The sequence below is a fragment of the Mus caroli genome, unplaced genomic scaffold (assembly GCF_978045245.1).
Source record: "Mus caroli unplaced genomic scaffold, Mus_caroli_1 scaffold_12, whole genome shotgun sequence".
NCBI lineage: Eukaryota > Metazoa > Chordata > Mammalia > Rodentia > Muridae > Mus > Mus caroli.
In genome coordinates, this window is record NW_028227267.1 from 60,634,922 (window position 1) to 60,659,386 (window position 24,465).

The window sequence follows — 24,465 nt, forward strand, 5'->3', positions numbered from 1 at the left end:
GCTTCTTATCCAAAAGGTTTACATTTCTATTCTCTACCACTCCAGCCATTTCTGCCAACACCGTAAAAATTACCTTTGCTCATTTCCTCCTCACAACGCGAATTCACCGACCACAAACATCCCTGCACAGACACCTACCCACCCACCTCCCCACCCACCTCCCAAAAATGGTTCAAGCAAGACACACACGCACACACGTGCACGCATACACACCCACAAAAAAAAAAAAAAAATGACCAAGCTCACAGTTCCTGTTTGCCCTTCAAGTGAAGTCGGTGGTGTCTTCAGCTTGCCTTTCTGGTCTTCGGCATTGTCACTAATTGCTGGGGGTGTCGATTGGGATGGCATGAAGCTGCAGAAATCAAAGCTGTGGCTTTAAGAGATCGCTTTCTCAAACACATGGAAGAAACAACTTTGACTCAGACTCCCTGGCCAGGTTGCATTAAAAATCTTAGAAAGACTCCTTGAAAACTCAATATCTAGAAATGGGGAGGGGGGAATTAAGTAACATAAAAATATTTAAGTCTACAAGCTGCCGCTCCAAACATAACTCCGAGGATCTCTGGTTTGATTTGAAATCAGGTTTGTATTGATGAGAAAGTTTATTTTGTAGAAAGTTACGAATCTCTAATTAGACACTCTCCTTGCTATCTTCTCTAGTAATTCTGTCTCTCACGGTCATGATCATACATTCCAAAAGAATTAAATCAAATACATTGTTTCCCGAATGCATGGACACTAGGGAGGATGCCTTTTTGAAACAGGCTTTTTTTTTTTCTTTTTTCTTTCTTTTTCTTTTTTCCTGCCTGAATGCTGGTAACTAAATGTCATAGGAAGAACCAACACTCCCGAACACCCCAAGAGACTTCAAAAGCTTTCTAAGTTTGAAAACCAAAAAGTTGTGAGTTTTCCTGTATCCCAGGACGGTTTTCTTTCTGAAGCTCAAGCAGGGAAACAGACAAAAGAGGCTGATACGACTGAGCTCTGCCAAGTCTTGCCTTTTAAAATTTCCTCAGCTCTCCCTCTGCCTCCCTCCCTCCACCCCTTCACTATCCTCTCTCTCCCTCTTTCTCTCTCACACACTATCCTCTCCCTCTCTCTCTCTCTCTCTCTCTCTCTCTCTCTCTCTCTCTCTCTCTCTCTCTCTCTCTCTCTCTCTCTCCCCTCACTCCTTCCCTCCCAGTATGGCAACCTTCCGAGCAGTCTTGGCAGAAGTCCAGACTATGCCAGTCTGTCTAAATTCTTGTCTCCAAAGGATGTCCTTTGCGGATCAATTAATACATGTGAGAGCAGGAAGCTGGGGGACAGTACTCAGATCCTGGCATGACAGCGCCGGCTGCTGCCAGGTCACGTTAGAGATTTCCTGGTGCCCTACCTTTCCCAGGCATCCCTAGCATGTTCCCCTGCAGTGAGCTAACATGCTTGCTGCATGGAGATGGGGAGTCTGTTCTCTGGAAATGTCCATATGCGACATGTGCTCAACCTGCAGAAAAGCTGAGCTCCCCCATGAGCGGAGATGGATGAAACTTTAGGAGCACCGCGCACTGTCATCCTTTTATTTTTTCTTTTTCTTTTACTTTTCTTTTCTTTTTTTCTTTTTTTTAACATTTGCTTCCCCTTGTCCTGACGCAAAGAATCATGGGAGAATAGGAAAGGAGGTATGCAGATTAAAATTTAAACTGTCACACCTCATCCTCTAGAGAATGAACAGGGCTCTGATTGATCAGTTACTCTTATTTTTTTAAGGAAACTATATGTAAACTGTACTTATACAAAATTCTGGTGGAAAGGAAGAAAGGAAGAAATATTTTCAAAACAGAACTATCAAGGACAGGGGGAGATAAGAACACTAGTGTGGTTAGTAATATATATGCATACACAGATGCCCATATTGTGATGCCTGGGTCTCAGTTATCATTTGTTTATTACATCTGTGATAATAAAACTACATAAGCACACAGAGCTTTTGAAATTTTGTAGTATGTGCATTTTTTTTTTTTAGAACAAAATAGCTAGTGTGAACTTCATTTTTTTTTAACCTGGTTGAAGAAGCAGCTTGCTTGATTGGCTGACAGTACCAGTGCCTGAGCCTTAGAACACCTAAGCTCTGGAATGATTTTTTTATAGAAAAAGCCATAGAAAGAGTCAGGACATTTGAGTTCTCGTCCTCCTTGGGTCTCTTGCTTTCTATTTTGGATAATCTCAAGGTCTCCCACTTGTTTAATCTACTCAAGTCTAATTTTCTCGTCTACTAAGAAGGGCCAGAAAGCCACCAGTGACTCTCCCTCTGGGCCCCTAAACTATCTGTCCGTATTCAGGTCACCAACTAGATGAGGTGAGCACAGACAAGACTATGTGTCGCTTACCTAAGAGGAGTAAAAGTCTTCCAAAAACTTCTATATGATGGTATTCAACAAATCTACTGAGTGAGCAAGTTATGAAAAGAGCATACAAGCATCACTCGGAGTTTCTATAAAACTATATGTGATGGTTTAAAAAAAAAAAACCCAAACCACACACTGATAAGTCATGAAGCTGAGAGACCAAGGGAACGCTTACAGAAACATCATGAAGTTTTAGGTTACAGCACTAAAGAAAACGCCAACACATTAGCTGTCGTTTCAAACGGGGATAATAACACAAGGACGGGCTCTACGCAGACTTTAAATCCACAGTCAAACTGTTGCCACCAAGGAGGAGTGACTCATTACAAGGGAACATAAACAAACAAACAAATAACAGGATTTCTCAGAAAACATGGAGGCTAGAAAGAAATGGGTCAACCATTGGTTGCCCATAAGAATTTGGTATAGACTCCATTGCTGAAGACACAGGTCACAAGACAGAGAAATCATGCTGGTGCTTACACAGAAATGTCTCTGCTAGCTATGCAGTGATAGAGGAAGAAGCCATCAGCAGTGTCACCAGCTGTGAGCCCTGTGAACTGTAATAGTGACCAGCGTGGCAAAGTATGCATGTCACTGCAATAGTGGCGTGAATGCTGGGGCAACAACTAACCAATTTCTTATTAGATTGAGAAATACAATCAACAAGAGGGAACTGGTGTCTAGAATCATAAACTGGGCCAAGGACCTATGGCTAGGGATGCCCTATGCCCTAGGAAAGAAGTTGTTGCTGTTGTTATTATTACTCTTTTATATTATTTTGCTAGATTACTATAGCTCTCAGCTCTCATCAGAGATGCTTCTCTCTGCTTGAAGGCCTTGTCTAACCTGAATCGGCCCCAGAGTTCCACTTCCAGATCCTATACCTGCTTTCATTCCTCGCAGTGAGAATTACATTCCAAAATGTGTTTTCTGGGAACATTCAAGCAAACCAAAAAGAAATGACAAAGATTAGGGAAGAAGCGAGGGAAGAGACCAAAAAGCAGGACACTCACACAGACAAGAACATGGCGCAGACCTCCACCTGACCCTGGCTATGTGGCCAGTGTCTAAAAGAGCAGTCACCCACAGCTGATGGCCATGCGGTGATGCTGGAGGACACACAATTACAAAAGCAGTACTGCAGCTTCTCGGATAGTCAAAAGGAGGCGAACACCTGTCACCTGCTGCATGTGGCAGGTGAGGGAGAAGGACTGGGGCTTTGAGACTACTCTGAGCTGCACGGTTAAAAAAAATTAAATAAAAAGAGACAAATTAATGATCCAGCAACCCCCTCACTGGGTAAAAATCTAGTGGCACCATGTCAAAGAGATGGCTATACTTGTGTGTTAATTGTTACAGTATTCACAACAGCCAAGATATGAAATTAACATGGTTATCAACAAATAGGTAAAGAAAATAAGACACATACTTAAGATGGAAGACTACTTCAGTGTTTAAAAAGAAGGAAATCCTGTGGCCATAACAGAGTGGATGAAACTGGTAGGTACCCAGCGCAATAATAGACATGAAATGATAGACACCTGCCACTCACGTCAATGTAGGCTCCATTGAAGGACATGGAAGCAGAGAATACAACAGTGGTTCACAGGGGCTGAGATGGTAGAGAGGGGGGTGGGGATTAAGGAAGATTGTCAAACACACAACCATTCAATTAAATCAGCAGAGGGAGTTGAAGAGCCCTCCTGCTCTACACAGCAGCTGCAGATCTGAACAAGGCACTGTGCACTTGCAGAGTGCCAAGGTAGCCCACAGCATTTCTGCCACACACAATAAGCAAGCGAGGTGATGTCTATGCTAATTAGTTTGGCTAGGCCACTGCACAGCACGTACATATTTCAAAACTCACCTTGTCCTCCTTAAGTATGATTTTATGTCAATTTCAAAAAGAAATAATAAAATTAAAAATAACACCACAAACCAACATCTCTTATAAATATAAATGGAATTTCTGAACCAAATACTAATAAGATCCTGGCTGAATCCAGCAATATACACAAAAGATTGACAACCTTGACCAGGTGCCATTGTACCCTGGGAACACAAGGCCTGTTTGACACCAAAAGACGGTCGACACAGCACATCATATTAACAGAATAAAGAGGTCACACGATCACCTCTGTGAACACAGAAAAGTATTTGACAAAACAGCCTTAGTGAGTTCAAAAAGAAAAAAAAATGCATTTAACCAGCTGGCTGGAGATGAGGACTTGGCTAACTGGTGAGGGACAGCTGTGGAGCAATGGTGGCCGTCACAACCGACAACAGGAAAGTTATGAGCAGGATAGAAAGGGGAGGCAGAGGAAAACGACCTCTGTGTGGATGGCAGGCCTTACACATGGATATATCAGATTATTCTGTGTATGCGTATATACGTGTGCATGCACCTAACATGAACATCTAACAGAACAAGGCACAGAGCGAATGAACAAGCCCACACACACCAGCTACATGTCTATATATTAGCAATAAACAATCCACGGATGAAAGTAGGAAAACTCTCACACTTAGAATAAGATAAAAAATAAAATGCTAAAGAGCGGGGCTGGAGATGTGGTCTCGGTAGAGTACACACTCAGCAAGCACACATGATGCCCCAGGTTTCACACCCAGTAGCACAAAACAAATAAATGAATAAGTGTAACCCAAAAGTCGGTGCACTAACACTGCTGGAAGAAATCATTAAAGATCTCCTGCTATGTTCATGAACTGAGAAGTCACACTGAAGGACACCACCCAGTGCAAACACACGTCAGAAGGCCCAGCTGAGTTCTTTGCAGAAATTGGCAGGTTGATCATAAATATCATATGGAAATGCAAAGACTTAGCACATCCAAAAAATATCTTTGAAGTGAGGAAACTAATGTGTAGGCCTCACAGTTCCCATTTCAAAACTCACCACCGTGTTATGACAACTCAGGGACCAAGGTCCTAACATACGGTGGCCATGGAGGTCCAGAGAATAAACTAGGAGTTATTTACATAGCTATGGTCAACTGACTTTAAACAAGCTGCAAGGAAAAGCTGAAATGGAAACACAGTGGTCATGTCACACATGCAACTGGAACAACTGGATCTTCACAAGTGAAAGAGTGAAGCTGGACAGACTCCAATGTCGTGCCATATGTCACTCAAAATGTACCCCAGAATGTTAAAGGAAAACATGGGTATGTGTCTCTGGAATTTTGATTCTGATGGTTTCTGAAGTGTGATGGTCCTTACAAAAGAGCCAGCCAACAAAAGAGAAGGGGAAAGGAGGAGGTGGGGGAGGGAGAGAGAATGAGGATAAAGAGGGGGAGAAGTTTTTTTCCCTCTGTAATGGAAGCAAAATGATAACCTAAAGAATAGGAAAATGTTTACAAATCATATATCTGATAAAGGTCAGGTTCAGAATATGGGCTGGGTTAGGGGTGGAGGGGGGTTTTGTTTTGTTCTGTTTTTCAGTCTTCAGATCCTACAATAAGCACTTGAGGAGATGGCTTGGCCCCTGAGAGGCTACTCATGGATCTTGCAGAGGACCTGAGTTCAGTTTCCAGAATCCACATGGGGTGGCTCAAAACCACCTATAACTCCATCTCTGGGGGCTCAGATGACCTCTTCTGGCTTCCATGGGCACTGCACGTGCACACATGTATACACACACACACACACACACACTTTTAAAAAACAAAAACAAACAAACAAACAAACAAAAACTAAGTCTTTAAAATTTTAAACAGTTTCTTTTGAGCCAGCCCTTCCACTCTAGATAACACCTCAAGAGAACTTTAAAGCTCATCTGTACAAAAATTTGGCACAGATGTGTGTAGCTGCTCTGTTCACATCAGCTGGGGTAAGGACAACTCAAGCAGCTATAAGCTAACCATGTATGATGGAAACACATGGTGGAAGAGTTCTCAGCAATGAAAAAGAATGGGTGAGACGTGGATATAAGGCTGAACAACAACAACAACAACAAAGCCAGGAATGAAGGTTCACATATTATACAGCTCTGCTTACATGAAAAGTCCGTGATGGGCAATGAGTGTGTTTGGAGTCAGTGGACACAAGCAGAGGAGTGAGCTAAAAGCCACGGTTGAACACGAGCACATAGTTACGTTTTCTGTGTGGCCTCTATCTTGCACTTTCCATCCATCTTCAATGTCTACATGTACTTTGACTGGTCACTTAATAGCTCTGGTGGCCTTTAATAGCCCATGTTGCACAGAGAACGAACATGCCAGACACCAGATAAGCCTCTAGAATCTACCCCAGGGATCCGCCCAGCAGCTCTCGTTCCTGTTGCTGCTTTAGTCTCTTAGCTTGGTCCCAGCTGACTCCAGCGTTCCCAGCTCCATCCACACCAGGCCCAGCTCTTTAGAGAACACCTACTCTTGCCTACCAGGCACTAATGAAGTCAAACTCTTGGCAGCCAGCATCTCTCACATACCATGTCCTCTCTTCCCAGAAAACCTCACTCTCTCCAAGCACAGCATCCTGGAAGCTCCTCGAGCTTTCCTGAGTCCTGACCCACACCTCACTTAGCTACGTAACGTCTAATCTCTGTGACTACATCCTAGTTTTTATCCTAGTTTCCTGTTTAGACAGAACTCTGCATTCCGTACAGTATAGGATATGGAACACCTGGACTGTGCAAAAATAAGCTATGTCCCTAATTTACATATAACTTCCTGGTGGCTGTAAAGCCTTTTGATTCCAGCTGTCAGACAGAAAGAGAAACCCTACAGAAAGCCACAGAATCCTGCAGTTGTTCAGGCCACAAGGCTGGGTGTCTCAGCTGGCCTTCAGTATATGTCAGAAACCCAAAGAAGTAGACTCTAACACCGGTGAAGAAATGGACTTGCCAGCAAGAACAAGCAGACAGAGAGAGGTTTCTTTCTTTCTTTTATAAAGGCTAACACAAGGAGGTGTGGTCCAAATGTAGGGAGACTCTTTTCACTTCAAATGATCCAGATTTAAGGTAGGTCTTCCTACCTCAAGTGATCTAGTTAACTAAACATCCCTCACCGGTACGCCCAGTGACCTGGGTTTATAGTTAATTCCAGATGTAGCCAAGTTAACAACCAAGAATAGCCATCATGATGACTTACAGAAAATTCCTTCAGCTCACTTCTTTTGTACCATAGATTAATTTTTAAAGAAATGCTTATATTAAACATACAACATCATTTGCCAGAAGTAACAAATTCACTAGAAAAAAATGTCATCAAATTTTCCAAATGGAAAGTTATCTATCTGTAAGCTCAAGGCCTTCTGTTACAGAAAGATGAGCAAGCATAGAAGAAAAGGTTAAACTCAGCCCAGCAGTGGGCAGATTTCTTCATCCTGATGGAATCAGAAGGGCTAAAGATGGTTGGGAAGAGGTGGTCTCCTCCCTGTGCTTTAGTCATATTTGATGCCTCACCCTCGCCACATTGTGGCTCTCACACCCAAGGAGAGGCCAATCCATGGTAAAAACAGGCAAAAAAAATCCAACAAGAACTTAAATTTGCCTAACATCAACCATGCACCACGCTCTACTCCTGAGTCCTCCTTCAGCATTTCCATCTTCCTGATAACACTTCTAACTCATAATAGATATATATGTGTTTGTGAGTGTGTATTTTGTTGGATATGTATGTGTTGCTGGATTGTGTGTGTATGTGTATGTATGTATATGTTTTGCTGGATGTGTGTGGTATTTATCCTGGGTGTGTGTATGTGTGTATGTGTATATGTCCTGGGTGTGTGCTGTATATATGTATGTGTATATATATGCTAGGGGTGTGTGTGTGTGTGTCTGTGTGTGCTGGATATGTGTCCACATGCCTATGTTTGAATGTCTTTGTGGGGAGATTCTGATGTGGGAGTACATGTATACATGCACATAGAAGTCAAAGGACAGTCTTAGGTGTCATTCTATAACAAGACCCTACACCTTAGAACAACTGACTCCATAATAGAAGTTCCATTCAGAGAGTAAAACTCAGCACATAGGTAGCATCACCTGCCAAAACAAAAATAAAGACCTAATTCATCAAAGTCCATAGTTCTGGAAAAGTGTCTCTGAATGTACAACCTTGATTTTTGGCTTATAAACTTTTGCTTCTAGCTGTTTCTGCTAACTGAAGTATGTCAACCCAGGATATAGTTTTTGTGCTTAGAAACTCACCCTGAGAAAGGCACAGGGCTACACTGGAATCTTGAACACCGAGCTAACAAAGACTTTCCATTGGTTTAAACCCATGTCCAAGAGGTCTTCTCTGGTTAGATACTCCATAACATTTCCTAGAGCACCTTTATTTGATATGGGCTCTCTTATTGGCTTGGAGCTTCCCTGAGTGAGTTAGGCTAGCTGGCCTGTGAGCTCCTCCTCTTTCTACCTCCTGTCTCAACATCTCCAGGATTGCTATCAACACACCTGACAAGTCCTGTGAGTTCTAGGGAACCTGAAATCTGGTCCTCAAACTGTGAGGCAAGTGCTTTTCCACACGAGCTATCATCCAGGTCTCATAAAGAGCAGGCAGCCCTGCCCAACCTGACCAAGACTGTCTAACTCACCAGAGAAGCAGGGTTGACAAGTGGACCTGATCACAGGCAGTCCACCTCCAGGCTGCATACTCTATCTCCTGTGGGATGTTGTCTTGGGAAGTGTCTGCTGTGACTTGCTACCTGATCTAAAGGAAGGGTAGGACAAGGGAGTGAGGCAAGGATCCAGGTACTAGATCCTGGCTGTGCCTAGAGAGCTAGTTGCCATTTGCTGTGGGCAGCAGAGGTTGTGGGGCAAGATCAAGCTCCTGGCTCAGGCTTCTGGTCAGCGAACTGCAACCTTAAGGACAAGAACAGGCCAGCCATAGGAAGCCTCCTCTGAGGCAGAGAGAGCTGGAAACCAGCCTTAGAATTCTAGAAGAAAGCAGAAAAGGAACTGGGGCACTCAGGAGGAGCAGCACCTCAAAACAGCAAGGTCCTTTTCAGTTCCCAGGGGCATCCAAGGCTTCCTGCCTTTCAGGAGTACAGAATCTGGCTGCACCTTGTCCTAAGTCCCCTCCTTTTAATTTCTAAACACTGGGGCAGGACTGGCATCTAATTCTCAGAAATGTATTTTAAATTTTAAATTAGGCAATACATTGCAGTACTATGTCCAGGCTTCTGACAGTTGTGAAACATCTTCAATACAGACATGGTTAATCCACAGACATCAAAACCGTTTCACTGACTCAAATTGTCTGAAATCATTGTTTGCGATTCAGTTTGGGGGGAGTACAGCAGAGAAAACTGTCAGGATAAAAGGGGTAAACGCCTCAAAGAAAATACCCTTTTTGCATGGTTAAAAAGAATGACTCAAAAATAAATAAATAACCAGTCTGGAACCACTCGATTTGATATTTAACTCAGGCTTTGTTAAATAAGCAGAAAAGTACACGTTGTAGGTTTGTGTGATTCCTTCTTGAAGAAATGTGATTTCTTATTTCCCCAGAGAGAAGCTTCAGGAATGCCAGCAGGCTTCTCTGGTATCAAATGTTTCCCAGTTACTGTGAGTAAATTATATTTGGATCAAAATCAGATGGATTAAACTTAAAATACCCATGAGGTTTTCAAAACGACAAGGAAATATGTCATGTGCCCCAAACAGCGCTGCCATGTAAGAGCCCTTTGGCAGTGTCTCTGTGACGGAACCTCTGCAGGGAATCAAGACTCACCTGAGTTTGCCAGTTTCCTAAACCCAAAGTAACTCAAATTAAGACTCAACTGTTGCTTGTGGCTACTAAGATAAAAGTCTAGAATCTTTGGTGTCTTTAAAAATCTCCAAAGTAGGGTTCCTTATACCTTGCCAAAATGCTGGTGCCCTCCTTGGGTCTTGCAAGGACCAGTGAGCCCTTGGAGGAATCCTGAGCCATGTGGCCAAAATTAACAGAGGTTTCTCTTGTCCTTGGGATACAGCAGCCTGATTGCCCCTAGAGTAAGTGACCTTTCACTTGAGGCCTGCAATCCTCCATTCCTGTCCCCATGACCACGTTTTTGTAAGCCAAGAATCATCATCTTCAAGGTCACCAGGAAGGAGATAGAGATGGATGATTGGCAAGACTCAAAAGAACCTCTTCAGCTCAATTAGATGAAGGTTTAGGGTGGCTTGTTTGACCAGAAACCTGTAAAACCTAACCTTAGGTAGTTATCCTGGCTCATGGACTTCTTGTGTCAAAACTGTAAGTCTGATTTTTTGGGATTTTGTTTGTTTGTTTGTTTGTTTGTTGTCTTGTTTGTCTTCAATGTCTAATGTGTCCAAACTCAGTGTGTAGCAGAGGATGACCTTGAACTTCGGATCCTCCTGACTCCAAGCCCCATTTGCTGGGATTATAGCTGTGTACAAGGTGCCCTTATTCTGTGGTTCTTGGGATCAAGCCAAGAGACTCATGATGTTAGGAAAGCACCCACTCAGCTCAGATCCCTGAACCTTTATTGAGGTTGTCATCAGCTTCCATGATGTCGAATATGGCTCGGCCGAGATCTGGAGAGAAAGCGATACTTCTGACCATTTAACCTAATATCTTTGAAGTTCAAATTTAAATAAAAGAAAAGAATACACACACACACACACAAAATCTCCAAAGTAACTCTGATATTCAGGTAGAGAACCGGGGGGTTGTTGGGGGTTGATCATTTTCAAATTTTCAGGGAGAAACCCTGGTTTTTGTTTTTAATCTGCAAAGCCTCCTGGGAATTGAAATATCAGCCAGGGAGATAAACTGTAATCAAAAGCACACTGTAACCCACACTAGGTCAAAGTCACCATGAGGCTGTGGCTTGGCTGACACCTGCCTACACCTTATCTCTCTCAGTCCCGGGGCAGGTGCCTTCAAAGAACCAGGCAGCAGTGTCCTGTGCTCTGACAGTCTCTAGGTACACCTGCACACCCTGCACACCTGCCAGGAGCCAGGCCCCAAGCTAAGCTCTCTCCTTCCACGTGGGTCACCTGAAACCTCCACAGGAAGCTGTTGCCACTGTCTGTAGTTCAGAGAGGAGAAATTGAGGCAATTTCATCCAAGGTCATGCTATGGGGCTATGAAGAATGGTCGTCAAGTGCCTGTTCATCCCCTCCCCACAATTTGAGCACCCACTTCTGAGGCTGGGGAGAGAGAGTCCAGTTAATAAAGTTCCCACCTCAAAAATGTGAGGACCTGAGTTCAATCCCCAGATTCCATATTTAAAATAAAAATTAAAAAAAATAAAAATAAAAATACCTAGCATGGTGACCATGATCTCAGTGCTAGAGGGGATGGAGGCTAGAGATGGTTGGATCCCTGAGCTTGCTGGCCAGCTAGTCTTGCCTGCTTGGCCATCTCCAAACCAGTAAGAGACCCTGGCTCAAACAAAAAGAAAAACCTGAGAAATGACATCTATATACATGCACACACACCTGCACAAATGTGTACACACACACACACACCACACACACATAATACAAAGGAAATTTAAGGGAACCCACTTCTGAGCATCACTGCCTATATGGACCAGCCACTACATGTGGTCATGACAAGTCCTGCAGAGCAGTGAGCAGGCACAGCTTCTCAGCATTACAGGCTGCATCTGCAAGAGAAATGAGTTGAGCATCTCATCTCCTATCTCCATACTGGAGTCAAGAGAAGAAAGTAGGGGCCCTGGGGAGAAGCTTGTGAGCAGCACTCAAGGAGCCAGCAATTGCAATAAATTCAGGGGCTCATATTGCTATGTGGTCTCCATGGCAGTTATGTGACTGCTGATAAGCTTGCAAAGGTTCTGTGTGGAACTTGTTAAATCATAAAATCATCTCTTGATTCTCAATCATAAAACAATGTCTATTTTATGTTAACACAGCCTTGGGGAGACTGCAGACAACTGCAGACCTTTTTAAAGATACTTTCTGCAGTCTTCCTGGGGGCAATTTTCCTGCACCCACTGGTATGCTTCCATATTTGTAGAAAGACGCACCCTTGCCAAATAGTAAACACAAACTGTAACACAGAGGCTAAGCGCTCAGAGCAAGCCAGCCACTGAGCACACACAAGCATCTAGAGCCAAGATCAAGTACCTAAAATTGGATAGCTTGAGCTACATGGGGAGCTGAAAACAGTGCACCCTGTCTGTGGTGATTCATTGATACTAATAATTATTGACCTATGCACACAAAAAGGATTTTATTGAACAAACAACTCCCAAACACAGCATTCTGGAGGTCCAAGCATGGCCGTTCTCACTTTCATTTAATTCGTAGGTGCTTTGTAATCTGACCAAGAAGAGGCACGTGAGAAATCCAAACAAATGAGGCCTCTCCAGACTTAGAAAATTAAGATTGCACATATGTGTGCAAACTAATTCACTGTGTAACAGGCATCAAGCTTAGGTAAGATAATGACAAAGAACATCTCAAACAACAGAGCTGTGGGGAGAGGGGGCAGTGTAGACCGTAAGAGAGGAGAATCTAACAGGCTGGAGAAGAAGAGATGCCATTGCTGAGGGAGGAGCCTGGAGTGAGGAAAGGGTGTCATGGAACCAGGTGTGGAGAACAGACCAACAAGATGCAATGACATGTGTGTGGAGATGCCAGACTGAGCATCTCTGCCAAGGAGCATTCAAGAAGCCCAAACTGCAATGCTTCCTATTCCGGTGACTGAGCATGCTCACTCATTTCCTAACTTTGGATCAGTGCATCTGGCTCCCAGTCTTCAGGCAAAGCAAGAAACTCATCAAAGCTGAACTGACTGACATTCCCTTAAAGAGGGGGAAAACAACCAAGATTTAACAAATCCATGCCTATAGAACTCTGGGCCACTGGACCCCTTTCCGGTCACCAGAGTAATGTGTCTTTTCCATCTTCAAGCACTCTGAAAGACAGCAACGCAGACAGACAGTGAGCTGGGCACAGTGACTTGTCTAGGGTAACAGTCAGGTACAGTGTTAATAAGAGTTTTTATGTGGTAACTACCCAACATGCAGTAGAAATGGGGGGGGGTGCCTTGGGAGGCGGCTGCACTTCCATCCATCTCCCTACTTCCCTTGGAGGCTACAGCCTGCCAATGACTTGGGTTCTAGGTCTTAGCAAAGTAACATACTCATGCAGAAGGAACTATCTAACACCAAGTGAGGAAATAACTGACCACAAAGACAGGGGAGAAACAGAATGAGTTTCTGAAACTGTAAAGGTCTTCAAAAGTCCTTTTCTGCAGAAGCCTAAAGGATAAACGTCCCAGCTCAGGTTTTTAGAGTCAAAAGCTAGCTAAGGCTTTTAGAGTCAAAAGCTAGCTAAGGTTTTTAGAGTCAAAAGCTACTCGTTTCTGTCATTAGATTTCAGAAACAGATAGACAACAACAACAAAACAAACAAAATCAAGCATGCATGTGGTTCAATATAGCTCGCCTAATAAAAAGATGGTAGAAGACACATATAGGAAAGACTCCCAAGAGGATAGTGGGAGAATGGAATGACTGCAAATCAGTACTGCAAAAAGCTGGAGCCACAGCATGCTTAATGGCACCTAAGAGAGGATTTGACCTCTTGGTGCCTAAGACTGGGGAAAGAGACAGTATTGGAAGTTTCATCATTGCAATAATGCAAGAAAAAGAAACAAAGGGTACACAGATTAAAAACCGTATTTCCAGATGACATGTTATCTGTGTAGAAAATACCAAGAAGTCTGTAAAAATAATTTGTTAAAAAATACTAGAGCTAATATGGGAGGCCAGAGAGGTCCAGTGTCCTCCAACTCAGCATCCAAAAACTCATGTGCAGCATATACGCTAACATGAATACATGAAGACCAAAATTAAAGACACTTCAAAGAGTATGCAAAATTTAAGTTTGAACTTAACAAACACATTGAGTTCTATGCACTGGAAATCACAAAAACTGAAAACCAAGCCAAACTTGAATAAACATGAGACAAGCTGTGGCCCTAGACTGGAGGACCCGATGTAGTTATCAATTCTCTCCTAATTGATTTCTAGTTTTAATGAAATTCCTAGCACAGATTTTCTGTAGGCATGGGCAAGATTACTCTAAATTTTATACAGAAAGCACCCTTATATTAAACAAATTATAATAAAGTAGAAAGAACCATTCTACCCTGCATTAAAGCCATCTATAGTTACATTAACAGAGACAGTTGGCACTGACAGGGACACACAGAGCACTGCAGAGGAATAAAAACCAACAAACAGATTCTCACACTATGGCCATGTGGCTTGTGACAGTTATTTTTTTAAACAGAATCTAGTTATGTGGCCCAGGCTGACCTGAACTCACTATGTAGCTAGCCTAGACTGGCCTTGAACTTGCAATCCTCCTGCTCCTGCCTCCAGCATGCTAGCATGTGCTTCCTATATATATAATTTTGAAACAAATACAAAATCAAATCAACAGAGATGTATTCAACAAATACTGATATACACTTGAATATTCACGGATCAAACAAAACTGTTAAGAAAGGAAGTGTTCTGCACCCAGCCAGTCTCCCCACCGTGCTCCTTAAGGACAGACCTGGGCCTGAAATTCTTCTGCCTACACAGGCTGTGCCAGGATCTGCTACAGCTTCCCATAATCTAAGCTCAGCATGTACTCTTTTGTTTTGCTTGAGTAAGTGTGTCCCATGACACCTGGCCAACCCTACTATCTGTCACCCACCAGAAAGGGACACAGCCTTTTCACTGCAGCATGAAAATGAAGTTCATAAGCAAACTGCCCTGTTGGGGAAGCCAGGGAAGACAGACTGGCTATGGAGACATCTATATGCTCCTGAAACTGACCTTGCTATGTCTCTGCTCCATAGAACAGGGTATTATCCTACCTATAGATTAACTGTTGTGTTTTACTTGGTAAGTCTGATACTAATTCGTAATAGGCAGTGTTCAGATGTGTTTTTGCTAGTGGTGGGCATGGTGGTGATCTTTCCTGCCTCCCAAGAAACTGGGGTCTTCACCTGAGGTTGACAGCAAGTTTGCACTGTTCTGCTTAACAACATAAGCCCCAACCTCAACCCTAGCCTGAAACAAAATCACGTCAGAATGCATCATGCCTTAAATACAAACATGAAACTAGAAAAAGTTTAGAAGTGATTCATGGAAGATCTTTGGGGTCGAGGCAAGGCAGAGTTCTTAGGATTGACACCAAAAGCATACACCAAACCGGAACTCATCAAAACCACAAGTCCTGCTGCAAATGGCCTTAATAGAAAGAAATCAAGGCACGTTATAGTCTCCTAGAATGCCAACCTTCTCACATGGCAGTGTGACATCATCTACACACATCAAACTGCATTCCCAGCACCCTGGGATGCAAGTGGCTCACAGGTTGAGCATGCCTGATAGAAGAAAACACATGCAAAAGCCACCTATATGACAAAGAACCAATAACTTAGAATACATTCCCAAGCTAGGACAATTACCCAGTAAGGAATGCTCAGTACTGCACCAAAGACATGTCACTGAAGTTAATCTATAAATGACGATTCATAATCTTCTGAAAACAGTGAACAATGGCATCCTTTTCTGCCAGATACTGAAGCAAATCCATGTAGCTTCCTAGAAGGGCCACAAAGCTAGAGGAGGAGAAAGAAGAGGAGGGAGAGAAGAAGGAAGAAAAGGGAGGGGAGGAAGATGAGATCTTCATGTTTCCTTTTGTCTGTAATGGAGTCTACCCCACCACTTTTCCATTCAGCCAGCTGTCCCTGAACAAAGCTTCCCCTTGTGGAATCTGCAGCCGTCTGCATGGGGTGGTCCTAGGTCCTGTACAGCCTGTATCTGTACCTGAAGTCCACCTTGCCTTACTGCCCATGGCTGGTAACCCACAGTCCCAAGTGAGTGCAGGAGCCAGGCAGCCCTACTCATACTGGTGCACACATCTCAGTGTTCAGGAGTGAATGTGAGCTGCACCCACATGGAACACAAGGCTGGCTGCTAAGTCCCATGGCTAAGTATGAAACACTTCTTTGGGAGAGAGAAGGCCATGCAAGTGTTGTTGTTGTTGTTGTTGTTGTGTTGACTGGTTGGTTGGTATTTTTACGGGGGGAGGGAGGATAGGGGGTACACTGGCCAAGCAGGAAGTGCCACTCCACAAACACTAACCCGGTTTCTTCTCAGTACATTGAAGAGTCTTCAATTGGGCTTCATTTCTCTGGCTGTGAATTCCCTCAAACATTTTATTTCCATGAGGCTTCCCTTTGAGTATCATCTCTCTAGACATCCCTTCCTCCCCCCCCTCCAGTGGGCTAAAGAATAACCAATGTCCTCATTTGTAGGGTTAATGGGGGTCCCATGGCCACTTCCACCACAGGGCTAAGCTGCTCAGGGAGGCAGGATGTGGGAATTTTGACTTCATTTACCCCACACTGTCACTGGGCGGGTGTCAGGCCTTAGGGCAGCACTGGGACACTCCATTGGGGGTGGGGAGCACAGTCTGAGGTGAGGGACAACCAGAGTTGGCTCGATGGTCCCACAGGGAAAAGTCTATCTAGGACTGAATGCAAAACATGGGACAGAAAGGCTATTCTTCTCCACAAAGAGAAACACCAGAAGGGCCAGTAAGAGAGATGGAGATGCTAGACACACACAGCCCCTCCTGTGAAAGGGAAAGTAGGTTCTATTGCTGAGTGTGGAGTCACAGCAGCACCCACACATCCTGTTGTAGCAAGACCAGCACATCCTGTGAGTGTTGGGAAATGGAAAAGCAGTGTTCACATGATGCCATGTAGACTTCCGGAGCCACCAAAGGTGAGGATGACTGATGCCAGGAAGCAGTCAGGCATCAGGGAAAAAGCAGAGGACAGGGAAGGGCGATGTAGCCACACTCCCAGCCTCCTACCACCATTTATATTGAAACAGGACAAGGAGATGAACATACAACAAGAACGAACTGCAGTATGTTGACACCCTTGTGCTCACTGAGAATCCCACAGTGTTCAACCTCTAAATCAGCATGGAAGAGCCTGCCCCATGAAGCCAATCCTAGGCTAATTCCCTGAGCTAGGGAAGGGGATATGGATGCCAATAAATGTCATTGTGTCACAGGGAAAGTGGTATGGTCCATTTCTACTGGGGATATTTCCCCTCTAGCTGCAGAAATTCCATGTACCCAGTAATGTTTTCAGATGTGATATAAAATCCAGTACCAGAGCTCAGCAACTTGACACCCTGTCTGTCCAGACATTTTTCAGTCCAGTTTTCAACATTGTGTACTGTGGCAGGTGTGAGTGTACAAGCATAACATGTATGTGCAGGTCTAGCTACAGGCATGTGCATGTGGGGGACAGAGGACATGAGTGTGCAAGCATAGCATTTATGTGAAGGTGCAGCTGCAGGTGTGTGCATGTGCATGTGGGGACAGAGGACATGAGTATGCAGCTGCAGGTGTGTGCATGTGGGGGACAGAGGACAATATCAACATCAGATGGATTCCTCTATGATCTCCATCTTGTTTGGGGGACAGAATATTTCACTAAACATGGAGTTCATGGATTGGCTACCCTGCTGGCCTTCAAGCTCTCAGGATCCTCTTGTATCCACTTCTCAAGTGCTGGGATTATATGTGTGCAAAGCCACATCCAGCTTTTCATACCGGTGCTGGGGATCTGAACTCATGTCCTCACGCTTGTATAGCGAGCACCTTACCCACTGTGCCATTTCTTGACTACCTGCTAGTCACAACAAATCTCATGTATATGCTTATTATACCTCACACTGTTCCCAGTGACCCCTCACACACAGCATTCTATCCAACAAATAATTGTGGTCCCAGGCCCAAGCAGTTAGACAACCCCTGCCACTAAGCAGTTTGCTGTCTAGTGCTACAAATCACACACACTGTCTATAGTGAGTCTCTGACCCAGAAGGAACTTATGAGGAAGAAAGCAGGAAGAGCATCTTTGAAGAGATTTATAACACCCCTCCCCACCCTCACCACATACTGGCACCCCAGGACCACCTCCTGCAGAATTCAGTGTTCCAGCTATCATCGGATGTTTTAGTTAGCTCAGGGTGGCAGGGCCAGAGAGAAGCTTTTCAAGGGAAACTGGCCAATCATGTACTGGAAGCCCCTGGGACCAGTGGAGAGGCAAGAACAGAGAACACCTCAGCAAAAAAGGCCTCCTCCTCTCTGTGCTTGCTAAGCTTGGTCCCTCCTCAAACCCTGTGCCTAGCCTACCACCTCTTCACCCATCCAGATTCCCAGAGATCGATAGAGTTGTCCTCCCATGATTTCCCCTTGCCCCACCCCAAGCAGAGATGCAGCTCCAGGCCCCTCTGATAGTGCTGAGCACACACATACACACACACACACACACACACACACACACACACACACACACCTGCTGTAGGAACCTAGAAAATCTCTGCTCAGGGTTCAGGAATGGGGTAACCTACCCTTCATCCTGACCAAAGTAAAGCTTACCATAAGTACGTGTAAAGAAACTGGCTTAGACCCACCACCAGCGCTGGAGCAACAACTTAGAAAACAGACAAGACAAAGAACTGGCTGCACTGGCATCTTTACAACCCAGTGCTCACATGATGGACACACGGAAAGGCCATCTTTTCTGAATTTGTTTTCAGACATTAACCATTCTCTGCCCAGTGTCTGTAAGTCTGTATTACTGTGTGTCTGGTGTGGGCACCCTCCTTTATAATGTATACAGACCTGAGCAGGGAGCAAAGGGCTCCCTCCAGGAGTGGCACACAGCCTCTCTCTCCAGGAGCTCATTACTGCATAGGAAGATAAGGCACAGATTTGGTAACTGGGAGGCAAACATCTAAGTAGCAATGAGAGAGTCGATGGGAAAGAGTCTGAAGTAGCTCACAAGGGTCTGTCCAGTGGAGATGAAAGCCGTCACTTCTGCCCTTGGGAGGAGGGGCTGGTTTACAGGAGGAACGGAATTCAAGCCAGGCAAATTTTGAAGAAAGAGTAAAACAAGGAAGAGTGGGAAATACAACACTTTACCTATGCAAGCATTTAATGAAGAAATAAATCAAAAGATCAGAGTGGAAATCCACAAGGATATGATCACGTGGGCGACCGCAGAGGCGGAACACTGAATCCTGTCAGGCAGAAGATGGGCTCCGTGGGGGCCTGGTGGGAAAAGAGGCAGGGGAGGGAGGTAAAGATCAGAAGGTGGGAGGTGGGAAATGCCTTTCCCCAGCGGGGGCGGCAGGGAAACAGAAGGTTCTGGAAGAGAGCGTAAAACAATCTAAGAGCTCTGGGCAGGATGCGAGAAGAAAAATAACAGTTCTGCGTCCTACAATTTAGAAATTAATCACACACTAGGGAATTTTTTTTTAAAAGAAGAACAGCTTCCTATCGTTTTCTTTTTAAAAAATCTATGTACACCAGTCACATAAAAGAAACACATAATGCCTTCTACACCACAGTGGAAGGAATCCGTCCCCAAAGGTCCTTCCTTTGTATAAATCATGCCACCACAATCGACGCTTCAATAAAAATGAATATTTATGAAATGTAAAATGACTTGGATTAACTTATTCCAATTTCACCCTCTAAATTTAGAGGTTTTTTTTTTAAATCACGCCAAAATGTAGATTTTGATTACAAAAGCAAGTTGGGGGAATATATATACTTGACAAGAAAAAGAGAGCAATTTTTTTTTTCAAGTTGAAGTATGACAAAGGATGACAGAAAGGTGGCTGGTTGGCTAAAAACAGCAGAGACCATTTTCAAAGTAGCTGTTTAATTCAACAACAAAGCCACATTAGACAAAGCAAGTTGTTTAAAACAACACAAAGTGTAAAGCCGAAACAACCAACCATCCGCATCTCATGGCACAGCCCAAATCCAGCCTTTCCTTTCTTGGCTCCCCCTCCCAAGCTTCCTCAGGCGTACAGACTGTTAGCTTGCGCCTTGTCCACGCAGGAGGCAGTACACTAACCTGACCTGGCCTTTGCGCTCCTGCGTCCTGGCAATCTCTCTGTCCCTAGAGATGCCCCATCTTTTCTGCCTGCGTGCTGCACCCTTGAGGCTGACCCATCACTCATTTAACTAGTCCCTGTTGATGGGCACCTGTGACGCTTCCAATCTCCCTGCTGCAGATGAAGCTCCAGCCAACAGCCTGGTGCAGTCCTCATTTGGCGTGTGTGTGCGCAAATCTGGAAGGCAAATTCCCAGAAAGTGAATTCCTGAGTTCGAAGGTAAATGTGCATTTAAATTTTTGGTAGATGCAGCCAAATTCCCTTCCATAAGAGTGGAGCCGGCTGACACCATCTAACAACACACAAGAGTGCATGCCTGCCTCTCTCTCTCTCTCTCTCTCTCTCTCTCTCTCTCTCCTTCTCTCTCTCTCTCTCTTCCCCGACAGAATGGATCATTGTTTCTGGATTTTTGCCAGTCTGAAAAAGGAAAACTGGTATTTGCATTTCCTCACTGAGTGAACTTGAACATTTTTATATGTTTAAAAATCAACTATACTTTCTTTGGGGACAAAGTGTTCAAAACCCCTGCCTGATTTGTACTCTCTGCAGCACTTTTCTTACAAAATTCTAGAAGCTTCTAATCTAACGGGGAAACTAGTCCTTGCCTTTTGGTACATGCTGCTGTGCCCTAGGCTGTTTTCTAACTTTGCTTGTGGGTTTTTTTGTAATTATTTTAATGTGTATGAGTGTTTTATCTATATGTAAGTCTGTGCACTGTGTACATGCAGTGCCCCCAGATGCCAGAAGAAGGTGTCAGATCCCTTGGAACTGAAGTTTTAAGTGAGTCACCATGTAAGTGCTGGGAACTTAACTCAGGTTCACTGGAAGAACAGCAAGTGCTCTTAATTACTGAGCCATCTCTCTGGCCCCACACAGACTTTTAATTAATCTAGTTACCAGTCTCTTGATTTTCTAGCTGTGGATGCAAAGGCCTTCCTCACACTACAATTACTTCCCATACTCAATTCTTTTTTTTTGCTCTTAACTGAAGAGAACACGGGTGGAATTATATGCTGGTAATCCTGGCATTCAGGAGACCACAGCAAAAACTACTCAAAGCCAGGATGTGTTACACAGTGAGTTCAAAACCAACCTGGGATGTACATTAAAACTATATCAAAAGCAACATATATGCATGCATTCTTACATATAACATGGGAAGAGTGGTTATATCAGAAACTCTAGAACATAGTGCTTCTACCAGCCCAACTGTGTGCTACCATGTAAGCAGGAACCAGTCACGCAAGCCTGCTCATGTTTCCATCCATTCGAGGTGGCCCAGAGGAAAGAAACATTAAAAAGCCTTGAAGGTTTGAATCTTGTCTTCTTGCAGAATGTAAATCTGCCACCAGGCTGTAGCTGATAAAAGGGTACAGCCATCTTAGAGAATACAAAGAGGGAAAGTCTGAAGCTGAGATGACAGGTGTAGCTCCGAAAGCATCTGATGACAGTGCATGGCTGGGACTAGGCAAAGCAATTCTAAACAGATGGGCCTTGTCACCTAAGAGGGGGCTCCACTGGCCACAGGGCTCTTGAGAGAATGGGGTACAGATAACAACAAGACTCAATAGATGATATAGAGACATGAGGAGAGCAGAGGCTGCAATAGAGAAGGATACAACTTTCCAACTAGGAAATATAAAGACTTTCATAATTCAACATGGTCACCAAAACTTAAAAGACGTAGTGAGGCACAGTGTTGCTGGAACCAAAGGCAACCCTAAGCAACTTCTCTAGCTTCCCTTCTCTCAGTTACTTTAGATCCCTCCGTACCAGAGACCCTCCAGCCTGCCATGTGACTGGGCGACAGGACACAAGATGGCCTGCCCATGCTCCTCTTATACTTGACTTTTAAAAAATCATTAAGTTTGGAGGCTGTGCAGCTGTGTAACCTATCAGAAGTCTCCCTCCATCTCTGCTGCAGATAACCCCTGGGACATGTCTGTGGCTTTCACTGTATTTATGGTTCAAAGGAAATTCAGCGTGGAAAACTCCATGTTGTATTCAACTGTATTTCTACTTTGCACTCGAGGAATGTTTGTTTGAACTGAGCAGCACGAGGTTAATGGCTTAGCAAAATCTCCTAGCCTCTCCTCTCCCCTTTCAAGTCTGAAGAGATCAAGATAAGATATTTCCACTGTCCACAGAAGTATCCAGTAGCCTTGTGATTACAGGTCAGTTCAACGGATCGCCGGCCTCCAAACTAGAAAGATACCTAGAGGCCTACAATTTGTCAGCTCCTGCCCTAAACCCCTCTCCTCAACCCTCTCTGCCTAAAGATAAATGGAGCCTGAAAAAAAACAGTTTACCTGGCCACCTTCTTCTGGTTTTGCTAACTTACCAAATAAATCGGTCTCTTTGTCCCCACTCTTTCTAAAATATTCACATCCCTTTCCAAGTGGAAAGCACATGAACTTGGATTCTGTACTGGGAACTGTGAGAGCTTTTCAGGGATGAATACTCTCAAGAGTGGGAGCTAGAAGCATTACAATAGGGCTGACAAGGTAAAAGGTCAACAAGAGCTACAATCTGAATTCAACCCCTGGGTCCTATGTGGTGCAAGGAGAAAACTGGGTCAGTCACACAGGTAATCAGCTGATCTTCTCATGTGCGCCTGGAGTTTACGGGGGGGGGGGGGGGCACGCACAGACACCTCTTAGAGACTGCATCCATAACACATGGAGTTTCTGCAAACGGGGGAGACAACCCAGCATGCCCTTGAAATAACTACAAACTGGGGAGGGTTCTTGCAACCAGCTCTGGCCGAATATTACACTTCAAAACCTAAGTTCCCAACGTTGTTAGGTCTGCCTCCAGCGCTTCCGTGAACAGGCACAGCTAGACGCTCCTAGAGGCCCAGGTGAGAAGGAAGACTAAGGTTGGGCTCCCACCAGACTCCACCATCCCCAAATACGGAGCTGCAGACTTGCATATGGGCTGGGTCGATCCCAACGCTAGAGTCTTTCAGAGCGAGACTCAAACAAAGAGAAGCACGCAGGCAGGAGACTGCCCAGCTGAGCTCCCGCCCCTCCCGGGCTGGGGGGGCGGGAGAACTGGGGGTGGGGGGGGGGCTCGCTGCTTCTTTGCGCACGCGTAGACTCCCACCTGGGACCCACCCGCGGTCCCGCACGTCTTCTTCCGGGAGGGCAATGTGCGCAGGCTCCACGCGCATGCTCAGCAGCCGTGCCACCTTACCTGCTACGGGGATCGGCTCGGTGCGTCCCGGCAAGGCTTCCTCTGCGGAGATGACTTTCGAAGCAGAGTCGCCCATCCTCCGTACTGGGATGGAGCTAGAGAGGAGCTGGAGAGCCCTTCTAGAGCCGGAGAGCATGGGCGGCGTGTCCGTCTCGCGGGGCAGACCTCCAGGCCTGGCTGTCTCTGAGGGACAAAGTTCCCAGAGTACGTGAAGCCGCGCGGGCCAAAATTGATGCTGGCTGGGCGCCACCGCGGGAGGTCAGAGTTGCTGCCGTTTCCCCACCTCCGCAGCCAGGGTTCCGGTTGCGATGTACTCACTCAACCACAAAGTAGAAAAGGGAAATCAATGTGTGTGCATAAAAAGGCAGCGAGCTAGAAGAAAGGCAGGATGGCTAGATGGACAGCTAGGAAATTTGTCTGTTTCTATCGGAACCATCTTGATAAGTCACATCGATCCAAAGTGAAACCAAAGCACAATTCTCAACACCACAATGGATCAAGTACTCAACATGAAATATAAATATATAGTGTGCGTACGTGTATAAATGTATAAATACATTCTTCAGCGCATCTCACAGCCCATAAAGTAAACAATGCAGGCACAAATACATTGTTAAACGCTTTATGTGAATGAAGTTAATGGTGAAGTTGGACCAGGCTGACTTCTGAAATTATGAGAGAATATTCCTAAACTGAATCTCCAGCCTTAATCATTAGTGGCTAGGACCAGATGCGTGATTTCAGAGGTCCTGTATGAGATTTTGATTTACACACTGCCAAAATGGGCGGGTAGACTCACACGAAGGAAGGAACTGAGGATTAGCGCCTACAGGGATTTGAAGCTTTGAAGCTAAGCTTCTCCGTGGGTTTAGTTACCACTTTGTGTTCATGTGGGACTGTAATATAAGGACTAGGATTAGCGTACTGCATAGAATGTTGCCAGA

The 24,465-nt window shown here is 44.7% G+C and overlaps 1 protein-coding gene across 2 annotated transcripts in view; it reads right to left on the minus strand.

Annotated features, from left to right (window-relative positions):
- Msra (methionine sulfoxide reductase A) overlaps nt 1-23,780 on the minus strand; it is a 324,019-nt gene extending 300,239 nt beyond the window's left edge. Inside the window, exon 1 of one of the 2 annotated variants that reach the window (XM_021182154.3) lies at nt 23,522-23,780. In XM_021182154.3, the coding sequence (XP_021037813.1) occupies nt 23,522-23,657 (136 nt within the window). In that variant the 5' untranslated portion in view covers nt 23,658-23,780. Of the gene's footprint in view, nt 1-246; nt 266-23,521 lie in introns of those variants that run through there. The other variant, XM_029468781.2, reaches the window with a different exon arrangement.
- Nucleotides 23,781-24,465: the final 685 nt, after the last annotated feature.